Consider the following 16,563-nt stretch of genomic DNA (forward strand, 5'->3'; position numbering starts at 1 on the left):
TCCAGGGATGCTAACCCCACCACTCCCTGGGCAGCAGTGCCGGTGCCCGGCGGCTGTCAGTGAACAGATGTTAACCAATTTCCCACCTGAACCTCACCTGGTGCAACGTGAGGCCATCACCCCTCGTCCTGGTGCTGTTACCTGAGTGCAGAGTCTGACCCCCACCTCACTGCAGTCTTTCACCTGACAGGGAGCAGTCTGAGCACCCTGTGCCTGCTGGCAGATTTTCTGCTCTAGGAAGAAGCACAGCCTTTATTCCCAGGCTGATGTAGGAATTCTTAGTCTGTCCCTACCCAGAAGTTCCATACACAGCGTTTGGCCGCTGGCTGCAGCCCTGAAAGGAGCTCTCACGGTCTGGCTGTGCTGTGTGTGGTTGGGAAGCTATTGTGATTGGTGCCATTCATGGTGGGGTTGAGGAGGGCAAAGTGTAAGCTGAGACACCAGCAGTTGACCTTTACCACATCCCAACTGTTGGAGTAAAGCTGGCAGCTTTGCTAAGTGTGAAATGAATATCGCACCCAATGAAGCTAGGGGCTAAATTTGTGTCTTAAGTATTAAACAGGGGAGGCATATAGTGATAGCCTCTTCCTGCCACCGACTTGGGCTGAAGACGTCCCATGGTTTGTAAAGCTCGGCACTGCTGCCTTTTGGATTGGGTGGAAAGGGACAGTGAGCAGAGCTAGGTTATTGGTTAGATTAGTGCAGCTGAAGTGGGGCTGGACCTGACATAACTCCACTTGGGCTGGAAAAAAGGCTTGGTGGATGGTACAGTCAGCTTCTCAAACTGGACTGCAAGAGGGAAGTTGCAGTGGGCATAGATCTAACGCCTCGGTGCTTGGGTTGGCCCCTAGATCCCCTGCCTTGAAGCCAGTACCATCAGAAATTGTCAGTGTCTCTCTGAAATGCTGTTGCTTTACTCTGCTTGGCATAACCTGACCTTGGGATTGGGGTTTGTATATTTAGCTCTTCTAATTTGGTTTCAAGGTGTGTATTTAACCTGCATATGTTCCTATTACTGATTCCTTTGGACATCCTTTCTTGTTTCTTCTGATTGTTACCTGTGCTTGTTTGGTCCCATTTGCCTCGATGGCAGAGCAGTGAATGTGACCCTGTGAATTCTGAGCAGGCCCCTTTTTGATTATTCTGAATATAAAAATTAATAATTACAGTTAACGTCACAGTACAGCAGACCTTTTAAATAACAAATTTCTCCCAGGAATTGTTGAAGCAGGAAGGGAAAAGATTGTTTTCAGTTCGTCTGCACCATTTGTCCAGAAACGTACTAAAATCTTTGATGTGTGTAGTAGAATCTTAAACAAAAGCCCATGCCATTACAAGTTCTTTTTCTCATGCTGGAAATGAGGAAGAGCCCAGAACCCTACCAGCATTCACTGACGTTGAAAGGGAGATTTCCCCTTGTACTTTGGGCTCAGTCCTTTCAATGTCTTCTGGGACCTAAGGGGGAGTCTGATGTTTTTTGTTTTTCCTTTCCACAGTCCCACCGCAAGTTCTCTGCTCCTAGGCACGGCCACTTGGGGTTCCTTCCCCACAAGAGAAGCCGTCGCCACCGAGGGAAAGTGAAGACGTGGCCTAAGGATGACCCCAGCAAACCAATCCATCTGACAGCTTTCATGGGCTACAAAGCTGGCATGACACATACCCTGCGGGAGGTGCACAGGCCTGGGCTCAGTAAGGACTGGCTGAAGGAGGGGGTCTTATATCTGGGAGGAAAGAGGGGGAACAGGCTTGTTGTTGGGAAAGGCTGCCTATGGGAATGGGTAGTGGAGCACATAGCACCTGGGCTATGTCTTTAACACTGGCCAGATCTTTGATAGCCAAAGGCTGCCACATGGCTCATGGGAGCTGAGCCTGAGGATTCCCAGGAAGTCCCCATGCCAGGCTGGTGGTTTGTTGGATCCTGCTGGCAGGAGAACCCTGACAAATGCTGGGCTCTGTTCTACATTGTGGTGGGTGGGAAATTTTAGAATGTTACACTGTGGGATGACTACAAGAGCCAAACTCCAGGGCATCCCATGTACTGCTCCTTTCAACATGGAGAAGGTGGGTTAAAGTGGACCATAGGATCTGTCCTGTTGGGTGCCTGATGGTCAAACCCTGCATGGTTCTCCAGCAGGACTTGTGGATGTGGGAAGAGCTGGAAGATCTAGCAGTGAGAGTTGAGTGTGAGCTTTCCTCCAGCACGCTGCTTGCTTAGTGGGCCACATAGGCTGCTAGTGGCTCCCAGGCGAGAATCTGACCTCTTTTCCCTTTGCTGTCCTGCAGGGATCTCCAAGAGGGAGGAGGTGGAGGCTGTGACCATCATTGAGACCCCACCAATGGTGGTGGTGGGAGTTGTGGGATACATAGATACACCAAAGGGACTGAGGAATTTCAAGACTGTTTTTGCTGAGCATATCAGTGATGAGTGCAGACGGCGCTTCTATAAGAACTGGTACGTGTTAACCTGGGTGGAGTGTCACCGGGGTCCCTCACAGGCTCTCTGTGATGCCCAGACATTGCAGACAGCTCAGCTACCAGCAGCTGGCTCTGGGGTGGAGTGAAACAGCTATTTAGTCATGCACAGAGATACTGCAAGCAGCTTGATGCTGGGAGTCAGCATATGCATATGTAAATTTATTTTAATAGTTGAACTGAGTTAGTACTCTCTGCAATATCATACACGGTGCGTGCTGCAGGTCCATTTTAATTTGTGTAGGTTGGGCCCATCTAGTCCTCATTAAACTGGAATGTTTGAGCTTAGGCACCAAGTGAAGATGGGAGGAAAAACAGATTTTCAGGGGGAATATTGATGCAGAATGTGAACCTTGGCCCTTGTAAACAGCAACAGCCCAAATCCCACACTTGTAGGGAGGAAAATGGAAACATGAATTTCATAACCATGGGAATCATGTCTTCTGCAGAAGCGCCTGTTGGCCGTCGGATCCACCCACCACATGCTTCCAATCCCTGTTGGAGGCTGTGTTCTCCTTTCTCCACTTAACTCTGATTTTGTGCTTATATTTTAATGGCACTGAGCCAGTCAGTGGGAGACAACTGGATTCTTGAAGCAGAAAGGTCTCAATTACCAGTCCTTTTTGCAGCTCGTTATTTGCTTTCCTCTTCCGACCTCAGAGCCCTCCCTCATGAGCCTGCCAGCCAGGGGTGCTTCAGGTACCCATGGGCACTTTATGCCTCCAGAAAGGTGCATGGACCTTCTGTCTCCCTTGCTGTTCTGTCTGTGGGGCAAAGTGAAGAATCATTTCACTGTTAAGCTCTTTATAGATGTTAAACATTTCTGCCATAGGCACAAGAGCAAGAAGAAGGCTTTCACCAAGTACTGCAAGAAATGGCAGGATGAGGATGGCAAGAAGCAGCTGGAGAAAGACTTTGCGGCTATGAAGAAGTACTGCAAGGTTATTCGTGTCATCATGCACACACAGGTCGGGGTCTTCCTCAGCTTGACAGTGTGGTTAGGGCTGGGAGGCTGGCACAGGGGATGTCATGATGGGACTAGAGGAGACAGCCTGTGGAAGCAGATGAAAGGCTGTGGGGAAGAGCATGCAGACAGTGGGAGGTGCTGGCTGCCCTTTCCAGCCACCTCCTGACACCAATCCTGTCCATATGAGCCAGGCTCAGCAGAGCTCCCAGCCTGGATATTGACACAGGATGAGCCCCGTGTCAGCAAGCGACCTCAGGCCCCATGATCACCTCAAATTAGCAACTGGTGTCGAGTGTTGGAAAAAATAACCCACAGGCAGATACAATTGTGCCAGATGCAGATTGCTGGATATACAGGGCCCTTTTTTTGGGCTGATCCCGGGAGTTAGCAACTGCATTGGAGCCTACGGCAGAGCTAAGCTGGCTCAAATTCACTTATGACTGGTGCAGTCTGTCAGCAAAATTCCCACTGTGGCAGCAGTGGGGAGGATGGAGGCTTTGCATGGGGAGGGGTACTGGCTTTCATCAAAGACTGCAGTAGGGAGGGTTGTTAGGGACCTGGCTCTGCTCACTCCCTGTTCCCTTCACCTAGTGGTGGGTGTTGCAGCCCTGCCTGCATGTTCACAGGGTGTGGGACAACCTTTTGCCCGAATGCACTCTCTTAACACAGATGAAGCTGCTTCCACTGAGGCAAAAGAAAGCCCACGTGATGGAGATTCAGCTGAATGGTGGGACGGTGGCTGAGAAGGTTGATTGGGCCCGTGAGAAGTTGGAGAAGCAGATCTCTGTGCACAGTGTCTTCAGCCAGAACGAGATGATTGATGTCATCGGTGTGACCAAGGGGCATGGGATGAAAGGTACAAAGCAGGGGGGCCTGGAGGGAGAAGAGTGCGAGCCATGCTGAGAACCCAACACCTCAGTGTACAGGGAGTAGCAAAGAGCCTGTGTACCTCAACCATGATGTGCATTTCCATTGTAGCAGAGTTTGGCTGTCTTTATGTCAGTGTTGGCTACGTTATCTGCCATGCCCAGAGTCCTTCCAGGAGGCCTAGGGGTGTTGTGAGGATGTAAAGGCACTGCACTTCTCACAAGCCCCACGTGTGTGGAGATGTGGGTGTTTCTGTGTGTGTGTGTGGATGTGCTCAGCAGGAACATATCGCAGTCTGATCAGATCCATGGGAAGTGAGAACAGTTCTGTGCTCTGGCCCCTCACTGCGGTGACAGCTCCTGGTCTCCTTCCAACACGGTGTCTTCTGCAATCTTCAGAAGAACGATGAGACTTTCTCCTTACTTCACATTCCCACTCAGCACTCAAACACCAGCCCTGAATCTCCCCCACCTCCCAGTGCTCCCATTGCCCATCACCTTGCAGGGGTGACGAGCCGTTGGCACTCCAAGAAGCTCCCCAGGAAGACACACAAAGGCTTGCGCAAGGTTGCCTGCATCGGAGCCTGGCACCCAGCCCGGGTTGGCTACTCTGTTGCTCGAGCTGGCCAGAAGGGCTACCACCACCGCACGGAGCTCAACAAGAAGGTATGGCCCAGCTCTGCTCCCCCCTTCCGTGCTCTCACCATTCTTCTTTGCAGTGGTCTCAGCTCCCAGAGCTTCTCTTATGTTTCCCTAGGGATGTGCAGTGCTGTCATTCTGCATGTCTCTTCAGGTGCTTGTTTCCTGCTCAAAGGGTGCATCATGGGACGCATCTCAGAGGCAGTCATGTTTGTTGTCCCTGTGACATCCATCAGTGTGAGGATGCTGAAGTCACCACTGCCGTTTCCTTCCCTTTCTCAGATTTTCCGCATTGGCCGTGGGATCCACGTGGAAGATGGCAAAGTGGTGAAGAACAACGCCTCAACCAACTACGATGTCACAGAGAAGACCATTACGCCTCTGGTAAGGGGCAACAGGGCTGAAACTGGCCCTGCCTGCAGGAATCTGGGTCAGAGAAGTAATTATTTGGCAGGACACAGCTGCATGGGAAATGATTTGAATTCCACTGAAGGAAATCCAGTCTGTGTGGCTGAAATGCTCTGGTGACACTGGGTGGCTGTTCTGAAGGGTGTACAGTTCAGATGGCTTGAAGAACTGTCAGTCCTTCCTCTACCAGAAAATGGATTTTGTCACAAAATGCTATTTTGTCACAGCCAGTACTCCTGCCTGACAGCCCTCTTTGTCTCTTCCCCCAGGGTGGCTTTCCTCACTATGGGGAGGTCAACAATGACTTTCTCATGCTGAAGGGCTGCGTCGTGGGCCCGAAGAAACGTGTGCTCACTCTGCGGAAGGTGAGAGTGCAGCTGGTGCTGGGGAGGGACTGACTGTAGCTCTCCACTAACAGATGCACTGTGTGAAGAATGGTGAAACCTGTGAGTGCTGGGCAGTGAGACTGGTTGGGCTCTCGATGCTGTCTGTGTGTAGAGGAGGATGTGACACGTGAGCATGGTGCTCAGTGAGACCATTTGCAAAGTGGCTGACTATGGCAGTGTGCAGCTGAATGTAGATGAACCCCTTCTGGAGCTGCAAGCCTTTGGGGCTGTGACTGGGGGAGCTGCAGGTGGAAACCTTGGCCGTAAACAGATGGTGAGGAAATGAAATGCAAACCAAAGATCAGACTTGTTTCAGAGCTGCTCTGCAAGCAAGGGTATCACCTGCCATCTGAGCACCAGGGTGTTCATCTGAGAAAGCATATTTTCATGGAGCTAATGGATGCACCTAGGACACTTGAGCACTGCCTCCAACAGAGCAGACATCCAGATTTTCTGGAAAGATAAGCCTGATGCACTGTGACTTTTCCCTTTCAGTCCCTTCTGGTGCACACACGCCGCAAAGCTCATGAAGCCATCGAGCTCAAATTCATTGATACTACTTCCAAGTTTGGCCACGGTTGCTTCCAGACAGCTCAGGAGAAGCGTGCATTCATGGTGAGTTACACTCTGCACCAGCTCCAGCTGCTGGGCCATGCTCACAGCTGGGGCTAACACAGCTGATTGACTCCAGCCAAGCATCTGCTTCTAGACATAACAACAGCCAATCGAGTGATTAGGACTGTCTTGCATAAAAGACAGGCATGACTTCAATTCACACAGCAGATATTATGCTAAGAAAGAACATGATGATCGTATGAGTGATCCAAGACAATGCAACTAGCAAATAATATACCATATGGCCAACCAGTTTCCATTCACCATGGGATGTTTTAAACAAGCAGTTAACTTGGCAAGCAATGTATTGGACATATGGTCCCTTTCACTTGTAATTGTGCACTTCTTTGATTTATTTGGAGTGATTTAAAACTTTAATGTTCTAAAGAGGAAAAGGTTGGGTCAAATTCAGCCACAAATTTGTGATTTTTCTGTCAGGAAGCTTTCAAAAAGGCCAAGCAGTATATATTTTTTTAAATCCAGGGCAAAATAAATCCAAAGCAAACGTAGCTTCTTGAATGGTTTTGCAGCCTACACCATGCTGATGCCTATGTCTGAATATAAATTGAGGAAGTGTTCAGTGAGCTAGGCCTGCAGCTAGCAGAAAAAGGAAGAAACAACTACTGCATACCATGCAGACATAAACTCTGTCTGGATGTGGCCTGTCAGCCAGAAATCCTCCGTGAAGCTAGCTAAGCCTCCTTAGCCCCAGGCAGGGGATTGGTTATGCAGTGTCTTTGCAGAGCTCTTTTAGAGGTTAAGCCGTTTTCCTTTAGCTCAGCACCAGGAGCTTGTTCTGCAGTGAGAATGTTTGTGCTCTGCTCTTGCTGATACTGTAAGTCCTGCATAGCTGTGACACGGAGCTCAGAGGCAGGTGATGGTTTTACCTGATTGTGGGTGGTTTATGTGCTATTTTCTACTGTGGGGTGAGAGGTTTCCCTGTGGATAACATGATAAAACTTTACATTTGACTAGAAGTAATTTGGCACTTGCAACCTGCTCCTATGGGACTTCTCTGATCCAAGAAAATCCCATTTATTTGCTGGTGGAAGCCCTCAGCCCTGTTGAGTTGGCCAATGAGATTCTGTGCCTTTGGCTTTGGGAAGCCTTACATTGTTCAGGCTCATGTAACAGCTGGGTGGCTGCTTCACCACAGCGGGCTCCTGATAGCATTTATCAGTGCAGTTACCCCCCTCTGTGTTCCCCTGGCTCCAGGCAGGTCATTGTCACTTGCTGGCAATGTGTGGTTCAGATAAATAAATCTTTTATGCAAGACCATGATGTTTTGCTCCTGATTCCTGCAGGACTAGCAAGGCCCCAGGGCTTGCTGCTGAATGGCAGCACAGGGCTACCAGAGGGAAACAGAAGCCAGCAGCAGCCTGGCACAGCAGAAAGGACAGTTATGCTCCACACAGTTCATACACAGCCTTGAAAACTGTTTGTGCATTACTAACGCTTGGACCTCTCCTCATTGCTCTCTTGTAGGGTCCTCAGAAAAAACACCTTGTGAAAGTGAAGCCAGGTATGCAAGAAGAGCTGTAAGGGACGAGATACACAAAGCTTCTTAATTGGACAGCCTTCAATAAAGAGTCTTCAAGCTGTGCCTGCTGCCTGTTTTCCTTCTGGTGGAGTGTCTCAGCCATGTACACTGCTGCCTATGGGCAACAGTGTGTCCTCGAGATACCTCAGCCACTAGGGATGGTACAAGTAGCACTTGGGACAGGTTTCCATGGAGAGAAACTACCTGGGAAGCCAAGTATCTGCTCTGTCCCTCTGGATCCTCCCTTTCCATGGTCCAGTGAATTTTTTTCACTGCATGTATTCACTTAGACCACGGTAAAGGAATCCCCTTCCTCTCTTCCAGTGCAGAGCAGGTGCCAGCAGGGAGTAGAGAGCTTCCCTACTGCCTGTCTGTCCCCTTGCCATCTCCTGCATGCACACACACACACACACACATGCTCTTCTTGCTGAGCTGGAAGCATGAGCCACAGACCTCTCTGCTCATGCCCTATGGGCCCGTCTGCTCCCTTAGCAGCCCCAGGATATTGTGTGCAAGAAGATGTCTGATAGGTAAGACTGGCCAGTGACGGATTTATTCACATTTTGGATTCACTTCCTGCCCATTTCCCTTGCAGCCCAGCTGCCAGTGGGAGGGTGTGGTGCATCTTGGAGTTGTAGTGCTTTGGATCAGAGGTGTTCATAAATTCTTGAGTGCAGAACCTCTCTGGGCATCCTGCACCCTCTTTGGGAGTCATACAGTGGAAAGTTCAGCACTCTGCAGCTCTGGAGCTGTCCACTTGGGCAGGAGTCCTGAGATGCTGGTGGGAGGTGTATGACGTTCTTGGGTCTCCAGCAAACCTCTTCCCATGGGTCTGCTTTGTCTCTGAAAGTTTGCTTGCAATATTTAAGGAGTGGGCTCATCTATGAAGTTCAGGACACTGAGGATGAGGTGAACTGAGATGCTCAGGTCCTGTGGATGCCATCAGTGGCCAGACGTGGCTTGGTGCCACGTCCCGGTGAGGTCCCTGAACCCTTTGCAGTGTCTCTACCCTGCCCATGGGACTGCATTTCAGAGCCTCTTCTCTCCCCTGGCTGGTAGGTCCCTGGGCCACCAGTGAGTGGCTGAGGATTCAGGCCTGAGTGCATGATTGGAATGATGAGATCATCCATGTTTGGCATCACCAAAATTTTCTGTAAAGAGAAATCCAGAATAACAAGAAATTGATTTTAAGTATTGCAACTGAGAGAGGGTTTGCTCAGCCCTTTAGTGAACCCAGCCCTTGGGGTTAGGCACCTGAAATTCGTGCTGCAGCTTCTTCTCAATCCACTCAGTGACATGTAGGAATGTTACCTCCCTCTCACCCAGCTTTGGGCACACCTTCAGCTCCAGCTGGGGCGGGACACGGAAGCTGTACCTGCGAGAGGAGAGGATGGAGGCAGAAAGAATCATGTCCCATACACATGGCATAGCCCACATGGCCAGCTTGCCAGAGCTCCCACTGCTGGATTTTGGGGACCTGTGTGCCAGGAGGAGGTGGCCAGATTGTGGTAGGAGCTGTACATCCCAATACTGCATCTTGGCCCGGGTGGAGACCAGGAGGGTCTGAGGGTCCCTCTGGGAGATCAGCCCTGGCTTGCTGGGACCCTGGGTGAACCCACACCCCAGCCCTGGTTTCTTGGCCAAGCCACAGGGAGATGGGGAGATGGCAGGAGGATGCACATGGAGCCCGCCCAGAAGGAAGGAGAGCTGGTACCAGACACGGTCAGTTGGTGGCGGTGGCACATTCACAGCCAAGGTGCCAGCCAGCTCCTGCACCTCCACCATCAGCAGCAGTGGTGTGTTGGAAACTTCCTCGATCTTCTTTTTGATGAACTCATTTTCCGTGGCCTTCTGGAAGTACTTGGACTTGGCAATCTTATCCACAAAGCGCAGGATCTTCCGGCCCGTGCTGTTGCTGCTGATGTGGCTGAGATGAGGGGACCCGCAGGGTGAGACCCCTCAGAGGTGCAAGTCCCTTTCCAGGGGTCACCATGAGGTGCTGGGGTGCCCGCCTGTACCCTGCAGCATCTCAATTCCAGAATTTCCCTCTCACCCTTCAGTGCCGGGTGGTGGGACTCGTTCCCCTGGAGCTCCAGCAGGCTCTGAGGTGGCCATGTCCTCCTCATCAGAGGAGCCAGCACTGGATGACTCCGCATCACTGTCTGCCAGCATGATGAGCCGAGGCTTGGTCCTGTGAGTCCATGGCTGCATCAGTGTGATGCCAAGGGAGCAGCACCCTCTCACCTCACTGAGATGGAAGGATGTGGGTGAAACCCAGCCCTGCGTGGTCACCTTACCCTTCTCCACTTGGCTCCACCTGGCCACTGTCCTCTGCAGCACCCTCCTTCCCGAGCTTGCAGAGGTTCATCTTTGTCTGAAGTGTCATCTGCAATGAGCCGCTGTAGGTGACTTCCATATCCACCCAGAGGCCTGGCAAGGAGAGAAGTGAGTAGTCCCCATCTGTGCCACACTGGCTGCTCACATGCCTGCTGAAACCTCCCTGCTCGGGAGCCAGGCTAGGACCTTAATAACAGCCACTGTGGAGCCAGCCCTGATGTCCCTGCTGCTCTGCAGGGTTCTTACCTCGGTCATTGATGGTGGGCTTGGAGGCACTGAGGATGGAAGGGATGGACGTGCCCATGTCCAGCTCTGTCAGCGTCAGCTCGTTCATGAAATACGGGAGCTGATGGAAGGAAACCACACGGTGATGGCCACCTCAGCCTGGCACCCACCAAGGAGACAGGACAGAGCTCCCATGGGTGCTGTGATCTCCTGTGACCATTCCAGCTTCTCACCTTGATCTTGCTCAGCTTTTTCTGGATCTTGCTGGACACCTGCTCGGCCCAGTATCGCTCCCGGAGGAAGTCCCAGAAGATGCGTCCCACCAGCGCATTCACCCAGGCCACACAGCCTTCACTGCACGCGGCCGTGTCCTCACTGAGCTGCGGGAGGGGAGAAGCCACGAGTGCCTGGAGTCAGGTGGGACCCCATGGGCTGGTGCCCTGCTTCTATGCACTACGGCTCATCGGTTACAAGTGAGGTGCTGGGAGGAAGGAGATGAACACCAGGACTGGGAGACAGCAGCACGTGTGGTTCATCAGCTCTGCTCAGTGCTCGTGTCCAGCACCGAGTTCTCACCTTGGTGGGTGCAGGGCTGCCCAGCGTGCTGTGAGGGGGGCTCTGCTCTGGGCTGCTCCCTGCCTCCACTGGCACAAATTGGGCCATGTAAGTGCTGTAATCCAGAAAGATCTTCTGCTGAAAGATTCCAGACAGCTCCTTGGATCTGATGGCAGAGGGGATGTCCTCGGTGCTCCCAGCAATGCTGCTGCCACCACTCTGCGCAGCCGGTTCCTTGCCTGAGGACACAGGGACATGTGCAGGTCTGGCTGCAGCAAGAGGTGATGTGTGCAGGACGACGTGCAGCATGACTGCCATGCTCACACACTTGATGCTGGAGAAAGGGAATCCTCCAGGCTGGAGGGCCCCTATCCCTGCTCCTCCATCTCCCTCCCCATTCACTGCTGCCTGTCAGGGCCCATCCTCCTGGCACGTGGCTTTGGATCCCTCCCTGATGCTGCATCTCACCTGGCTTGGCTTCACCACGGCTGCTGCTGGGGGTCCCGCGGCAGGCTCGCAGGAGGTGTTGGTACCACTCCTCCTTCTCCCTCCCCGTCCTCCCAAAGAGGTACAGGCATCTTTCCCTGCAGTCCCCTGGGAGGTCCTGGCCATGTGCCTGTGGCTTCCTTGTCCCTTCGTCCCCCTGCATCTCTGTGCTGTGCTCCTCGCTGCTCCTGTGCTCCGTGTCTGTCCGCTCCGGGAAGAGGATGCAGATGGGGTACTTCTTATTCCACAGTCGCTTTCGGGCCAAGCTGGGGGGGCAGAGGGACACCTGCAACACCAAGAGGGGCCGTGAGGCACTGGGGGGTCCCTGCAAGGAGACAATCCCTGCTCACAGGGCACCTTGGCACCACTCATATCGTAGCAGCGGTGGCTGATGAAAGCAACGTCAAGGATCTCCTCCGCGAAGGTGGCCTGGCGTGGGATGTTGCTTTTGGGGTAGGACAGCTTGAGGGTGGCCCCATCCAGCGTGGCCAGCACTGACTGTGTGAGTGACGGGTGGTACAGCTCGGGGTCATAGGCGTGCAGCTGGTTCAGCCAGCCCTGCGGGGACAGAGCCGGCTGGCCATGGGCTTGAGCTCCCCATACCCACCCCACAGTGCCCACCGCTGCCCTATTCCTACCTGCAGGCCGTGGGCTCCCCGTGGGCTGTCTGGGAGCAGCTCGGGACGCAGACGTGGCGGCGGTGGCAGCGGTGGCTTCAGCAGGAGGAGCAGGATGGCGAGCAGGCCCAGCAGCAGGCCGCAGGTGAGGCCCAGGCAGAGGCCTGCAGCATAGGGTGGCAGCGGCAGCACCAGGTAACCGTAGGTGAGCAGTGCCACGCAGGCCAAGGCCCGGCCCGGCACCGTGCTCCCAGGCAGGGCCGATGGTGGCGGCTGCTCCGGGGGCTCGGCCTTGGGCTGTGCCACCTCCACCACCTGGATGACGTCCCCGTAGGAGCAGATCTCATAGCGGCAGTTCAGGGTGGGCTCCCAGGGGCTCCAGTCCCGTCCCCTCTGCCCCCCGTCCCCACTGCCCCCCGATTCCCCTCTCCCCGGGCTGCCCCACGCCTTTGCCCGGGCTGCGGGGCCGCTTTCCTCGGCCATCAGGCGGCTCAGACGGCTGAGGGGCTCCTGCACGGCCTCCGACAGCCGCCTCCTGGTGTCCTCCAGCCTGGCCTCCCGCAGCCGGAGCAGCGCGGTGCGGCTCTCCGATGGGGACGTGCTGGGGGAGGATGGGGCCGTGTGGGACTTGGACGGGCCCAGCCGCGACTGGGGGCCACGTGGGACGTCGGCCAGGAGTGTGGCGAGGGGCTTCGTGTCCCCCTCCGTGGGGAATAGGGTCCCGCTGCCCTCCCCATCCTCCCTGGTGCTGGCAGGGTAGGACTTGGTCCCATCGATGTCCCTGTGTCGAGGAGAGCCTGGGGATGGTGCCAGGGTCGGAGAGGCCTCCGCCGCCACTGCAGCCTGGTCTGCCATCGCTCGCATTGCCAGTGGTACTGCCGAGGGAAGAGGAGGGAGCAGCTCAGCTCAGCACAGCACACTGCTGCCTGAGGACCCGAGGCTGCCATGGTCTGGATGCCTCTGGATCTGCGATGCCTCTGGGGACATGGGGCTGCCAGAGCCAACGGGCTCATTGTGGAGCTTGACCTCCCTCACTGCCCCTCCCCTTGCAGCATCCCCGCAGCAGGAGCAGGGCTGAGCCTGGGGCTGCCTCGTGCCTGGGATCTGCTTCATTGGGATCTTCAAAGCACTTTCCTGCCATGAATTAATTACAGGCTGTGTTGCAGCTGCCTCCAGCTCCGTTTATATAATCTCATGCTTCACGGCTTTCACTTTGCTCCTCGTTTACATGAACCAACTGTTAACCCCAAATAATCTTGGGGGATGCTCAGGGAGAACACACTGCAGCTTCTGGCACTGGCAGCCCACGGGACCCAGTGCTGGATTCATCCCTGCCCTGCTGCCACACTCCACCAGGATCTTCCCACCCCCAAGAGTGCTCTTCTTGCATTTATTCAGCACCCCCAGCACCAGGAGGAGCCCTGTGCCACAGCTGCTCCCAGTGCCACCCACAGCCCTCCTCAGCCATGCCTACCAGAAATCCCCAGTGCTCAGGGGGAGCTGCCCAGCTGCTGCTCCCCGTGCCAGGTCAGGGGCACGCCAGCTCTGCTGTGGTTACCACTGCTCCAGAATTCCTGAGGTTTTAGAAAGCTTAAAAAAAGAAAAAAAGAAAAATATTCGGAAAAGAAAATGACTGTTTCCTGAGAGACCATTAGCACAGTGGAAGACTGAGATAATAATAGCCTGGGTTTATATAGGAGTTTTCATCTGGCAGGGACGTCAAGTACGGCGGGGGCTATGCACACTGCAGCACAGCCACCTCTGGGTGCGGGGGCTGCCGGGGCTGTGTGGAGCAGTGGGGATGGAACCAGCACGTGCCAGGCTGGGCCCACAATGGTGCTGCGTGGGACATCCCATCCAACTAGCTTTGCTTGGGGCATGTGCCACTGGACCATGGCCACAAAGGTCAGTAAGCATCTCCGCCAGACCCAGCTTTCTAACTTCTGTCTGTTTCTGCTTCAGATGTAAGGCTGTGACTTGAGTTGGTACAGAAAGACACGAGCTGCAACCTGGACCTGCCTGGTGCCTTCAACCATCTCTCCCCAAAACGCTCCCCTTACGCACACAGCACTGAGTGCTTTTGCTGTGCTTCACTGCTCAACGTTGGCTCACACCAACAAATGACACCCACGCCCTCCCAGGAGGGTCATTGCCAAAGTAATGTTTGCTTCTGTTGTAAAAACGAGGAGAGTTAATCGACAAATTAATTTCCAGCAGCCCTCTCCCGTTAATGAGAGCTGCTGATGGTTGCTGGAGGAGGGCTGGCACTGCTCACAGGGTGGTGGCAGAGCTCTGCCTCATCTCTGAGGCTTTTATCAGCCAGCCAAACAAGTTGGAAATCCCTCCTCTAATTATCTTCACAATATACCGCTGCAGGAACCAAACTGCCATGGCTATTAGCGCTGTAACTGGAGAGCTCCCCGCATTATCCCATGATTAAGGACTTTGATGGAAGTCACACTGCAGCCTAAGGACATAAATCTGACAAGTGCAGACTGCTTCTAGGCAGAAACGGTGAGCTTTGAGCACAGGCACGGATTCCTCTCCTGACAAGCCTTCAGTCAGCACGAGATGGGCTGGACAAATGAAGGTGCTGTGCTGGAGTCTGCCGGGCTGGAAACCTGTGCTCAGAGGTGCATGCAGTGCTTCGGTGTGCTTGAAGCCCTCCCCGCCACTCCCTCTCATTTGCTGTTGGTGAATTATGAAGGAGGCACCTTCCAAACCACGCACACGGTGTGTCCTTGGCTCCCCCAGCCCTGCCCCGTGCCTGCCACAAACCATCAGTCCCCGGGGCTCGAGCAGAGTGTGCCTGAGCCCGAGACACACGCGTGACCTAATTTCCATCGGCAGCATCCAGAGGGCAGGAGCGCTGGGGTCTGCACATGATGGGCACGTACAGCCCCCCCAAGCTCTGCTCCTGGCTGAGAGATGTGGCCGTGTCTGTCGTCATTAGGGGCCAGAGCCTGACAGAGTGCTTTGCTCCAGGCCTCAGGGCTCCTGCAGCAGTGGCTCCTTGGGACAGTCACCTGCACTTGTCCCAGAGGCCCTGGCGTTTTTGTTCTTGCAGCAGGGAAGCGCAATCTCAACGAGAGCCCATGAACTGAATCATCCAATAATACTCAGACACCACCGTTTCACGGTGCCAGGTATTTCAGAAGGAAAAGGAAGCGACGCACAGCTCACTGCCTCCCGGAGCCTGCAGTTCACCTTCACAGCAGAGCTGCTCCCTTGCAGCACAGCGGGCTGCTGCCACCTCCTTCCCCGGCATCCCCGAGCGCAGCGCGTCCCGCACTGTCCCCACCGACCCATACACAGCAGAGACGCTCCCCACAGCGTCTGGAGCTCTGCTGTGCCCTTGCTGAAGCGGCAGGACAACCCCTGCTGAGCCCAGCCCCATAGCGACCCACAGCTTCTGTGCCGTGATGCCTGCAGCCTGGCCCCACACTGCTGCCCGTGCACCCCTCCGCAGCACACGGCGCTCTCCGCGGGTGCCCCGTACCCCAACACACTCTCTGCTCCACGCCCTCCCCAGAGCCTCTCGCTGAGCCCCGAGCGATGGGGCAGCCCCCAGACCGCCCCGGGGGCTGCGCAGCCTCCAGCACCGCTCCGCACTCCCGTACCTGACCCGGACAGTGCCCGGTGCCGCTGGGACGGGTCGGTCCCGGTGCCGATGCTGCCGTGGAGAACGGTGCCGGGGGAGGGGGCAAGTGTGGGGCACCGGGACGGTGCTGGAGGAGAGGACAGGATCCTGTGCCGGGGAAGAAGAAGCGGTGCCGGTATCGAAGGGCTGATGCCGATGATGGGCAGGGAAGGTCGGGGCCGGTGCTGGTGCTGAAGATTGAGCGGTCGGACCCGTTCCTGGTCTCGGTACGGGGTTTGGATGGCCGGTGCCGGGCTGCGGCTCCCCCCGTTCCAGCCGCCGGTGCCGGAGCATCCGCAGGACCGCGCCGGGCCCCGCTCCGCCCCGCCGAGCTCCGCCCCGGGGCCGGTCCCGCACGGCTCCTTCGGCTCAGCCGCCCCCGGGGCGGTAAGGAGCGGAGCGGGAGGGGGAACCGGGGCTGCCAACGCAGAGCCCGCTCAGAAGCCGGACCCGGGATTAACTAGCGGCCGATCTTCCTCCGCATCCGCCCGCCGATCCTGCGGGAGTTAATCCCCCTCCCCATCCCTGCCTGATCCTGCAGCAGCCGCCCATCCCCGGCTGCGGCTTCTCGGCGGGAGCCCCGCCGTTAAGGGCTCAGGAGCTGCGTGTCGACCCCACGCGGCACACGGACACGCGTGGGCGCCCCACAGTTGGATAAGGGGGGGAGAGGGGGGGGGCCGTCTGCTGCGAACTCAACCCACACCTCCAAGAAACCCTACACCGGCGGAAGGGACTCAGCCACCGCGGGCTGAACGGACCGGGACCGCCCCCCCCAACCCCGGGGCTCCGCGGCGGCTGCGCCACAGCGCT

At 55.3% G+C, this 16,563-nt stretch overlaps 2 protein-coding genes across 2 annotated transcripts; one reads left to right on the plus strand and one right to left on the minus strand.

Moving 5' to 3' along the window:
* The first annotated feature begins 560 nt into the window (after window positions 1–560).
* RPL3L (ribosomal protein L3 like) lies at window positions 561–7,956 on the plus strand. Its single transcript, XM_065733042.1, has 10 exons — window positions 561–620; window positions 1,497–1,689; window positions 2,284–2,452; window positions 3,305–3,440; window positions 4,109–4,295; window positions 4,811–4,971; window positions 5,227–5,328; window positions 5,622–5,717; window positions 6,234–6,353; window positions 7,839–7,956. The coding sequence occupies exons 1-10, from the start codon at window positions 618–620 to the stop codon at window positions 7,893–7,895; spliced, it is 1,224 nt and encodes a 407-aa protein (XP_065589114.1). The 5' UTR covers window positions 561–617; the 3' UTR covers window positions 7,896–7,956.
* Window positions 7,957–8,837: 881 nt separating this feature from the next.
* On the minus strand, window positions 8,838–16,047 carry LOC136046458 (testis-expressed protein 2-like). Its single transcript, XM_065733043.1, is given in 16 exon segments — window positions 8,838–8,963; window positions 8,966–9,044; window positions 9,148–9,268; window positions 9,608–9,820; window positions 9,947–10,084; window positions 10,191–10,323; window positions 10,477–10,576; window positions 10,689–10,835; window positions 11,032–11,249; window positions 11,479–11,782; window positions 11,854–12,054; window positions 12,135–13,013; window positions 15,739–15,784; window positions 15,786–15,841; window positions 15,843–15,953; window positions 15,955–16,047. Coding segments are annotated over 16 exon segments (2,880 nt in total). The 3' UTR covers window positions 8,838–8,922.
* Between the last annotated feature and the right edge of the window lie 516 nt (window positions 16,048–16,563).

This window comes from Cyrtonyx montezumae, unplaced genomic scaffold (genome assembly GCF_038088225.1).
Source record: "Cyrtonyx montezumae isolate F1298 unplaced genomic scaffold, pur_monq_1.0 scaffold_16, whole genome shotgun sequence".
NCBI lineage: Eukaryota > Metazoa > Chordata > Aves > Galliformes > Odontophoridae > Cyrtonyx > Cyrtonyx montezumae.

Bases quoted from the DNA above. Each gene is read 5' to 3' on its own strand.
- RPL3L (XM_065733042.1), top strand. The intron at 5,329-5,621 runs GTAAGGGGCAAC...CTCTTCCCCCAG, and splicing joins AGAAGACCATTACGCCTCTG to GGTGGCTTTCCTCACTATGG. The intron at 5,718-6,233 runs GTGAGAGTGCAG...TTTCCCTTTCAG, and splicing joins GTGTGCTCACTCTGCGGAAG to TCCCTTCTGGTGCACACACG.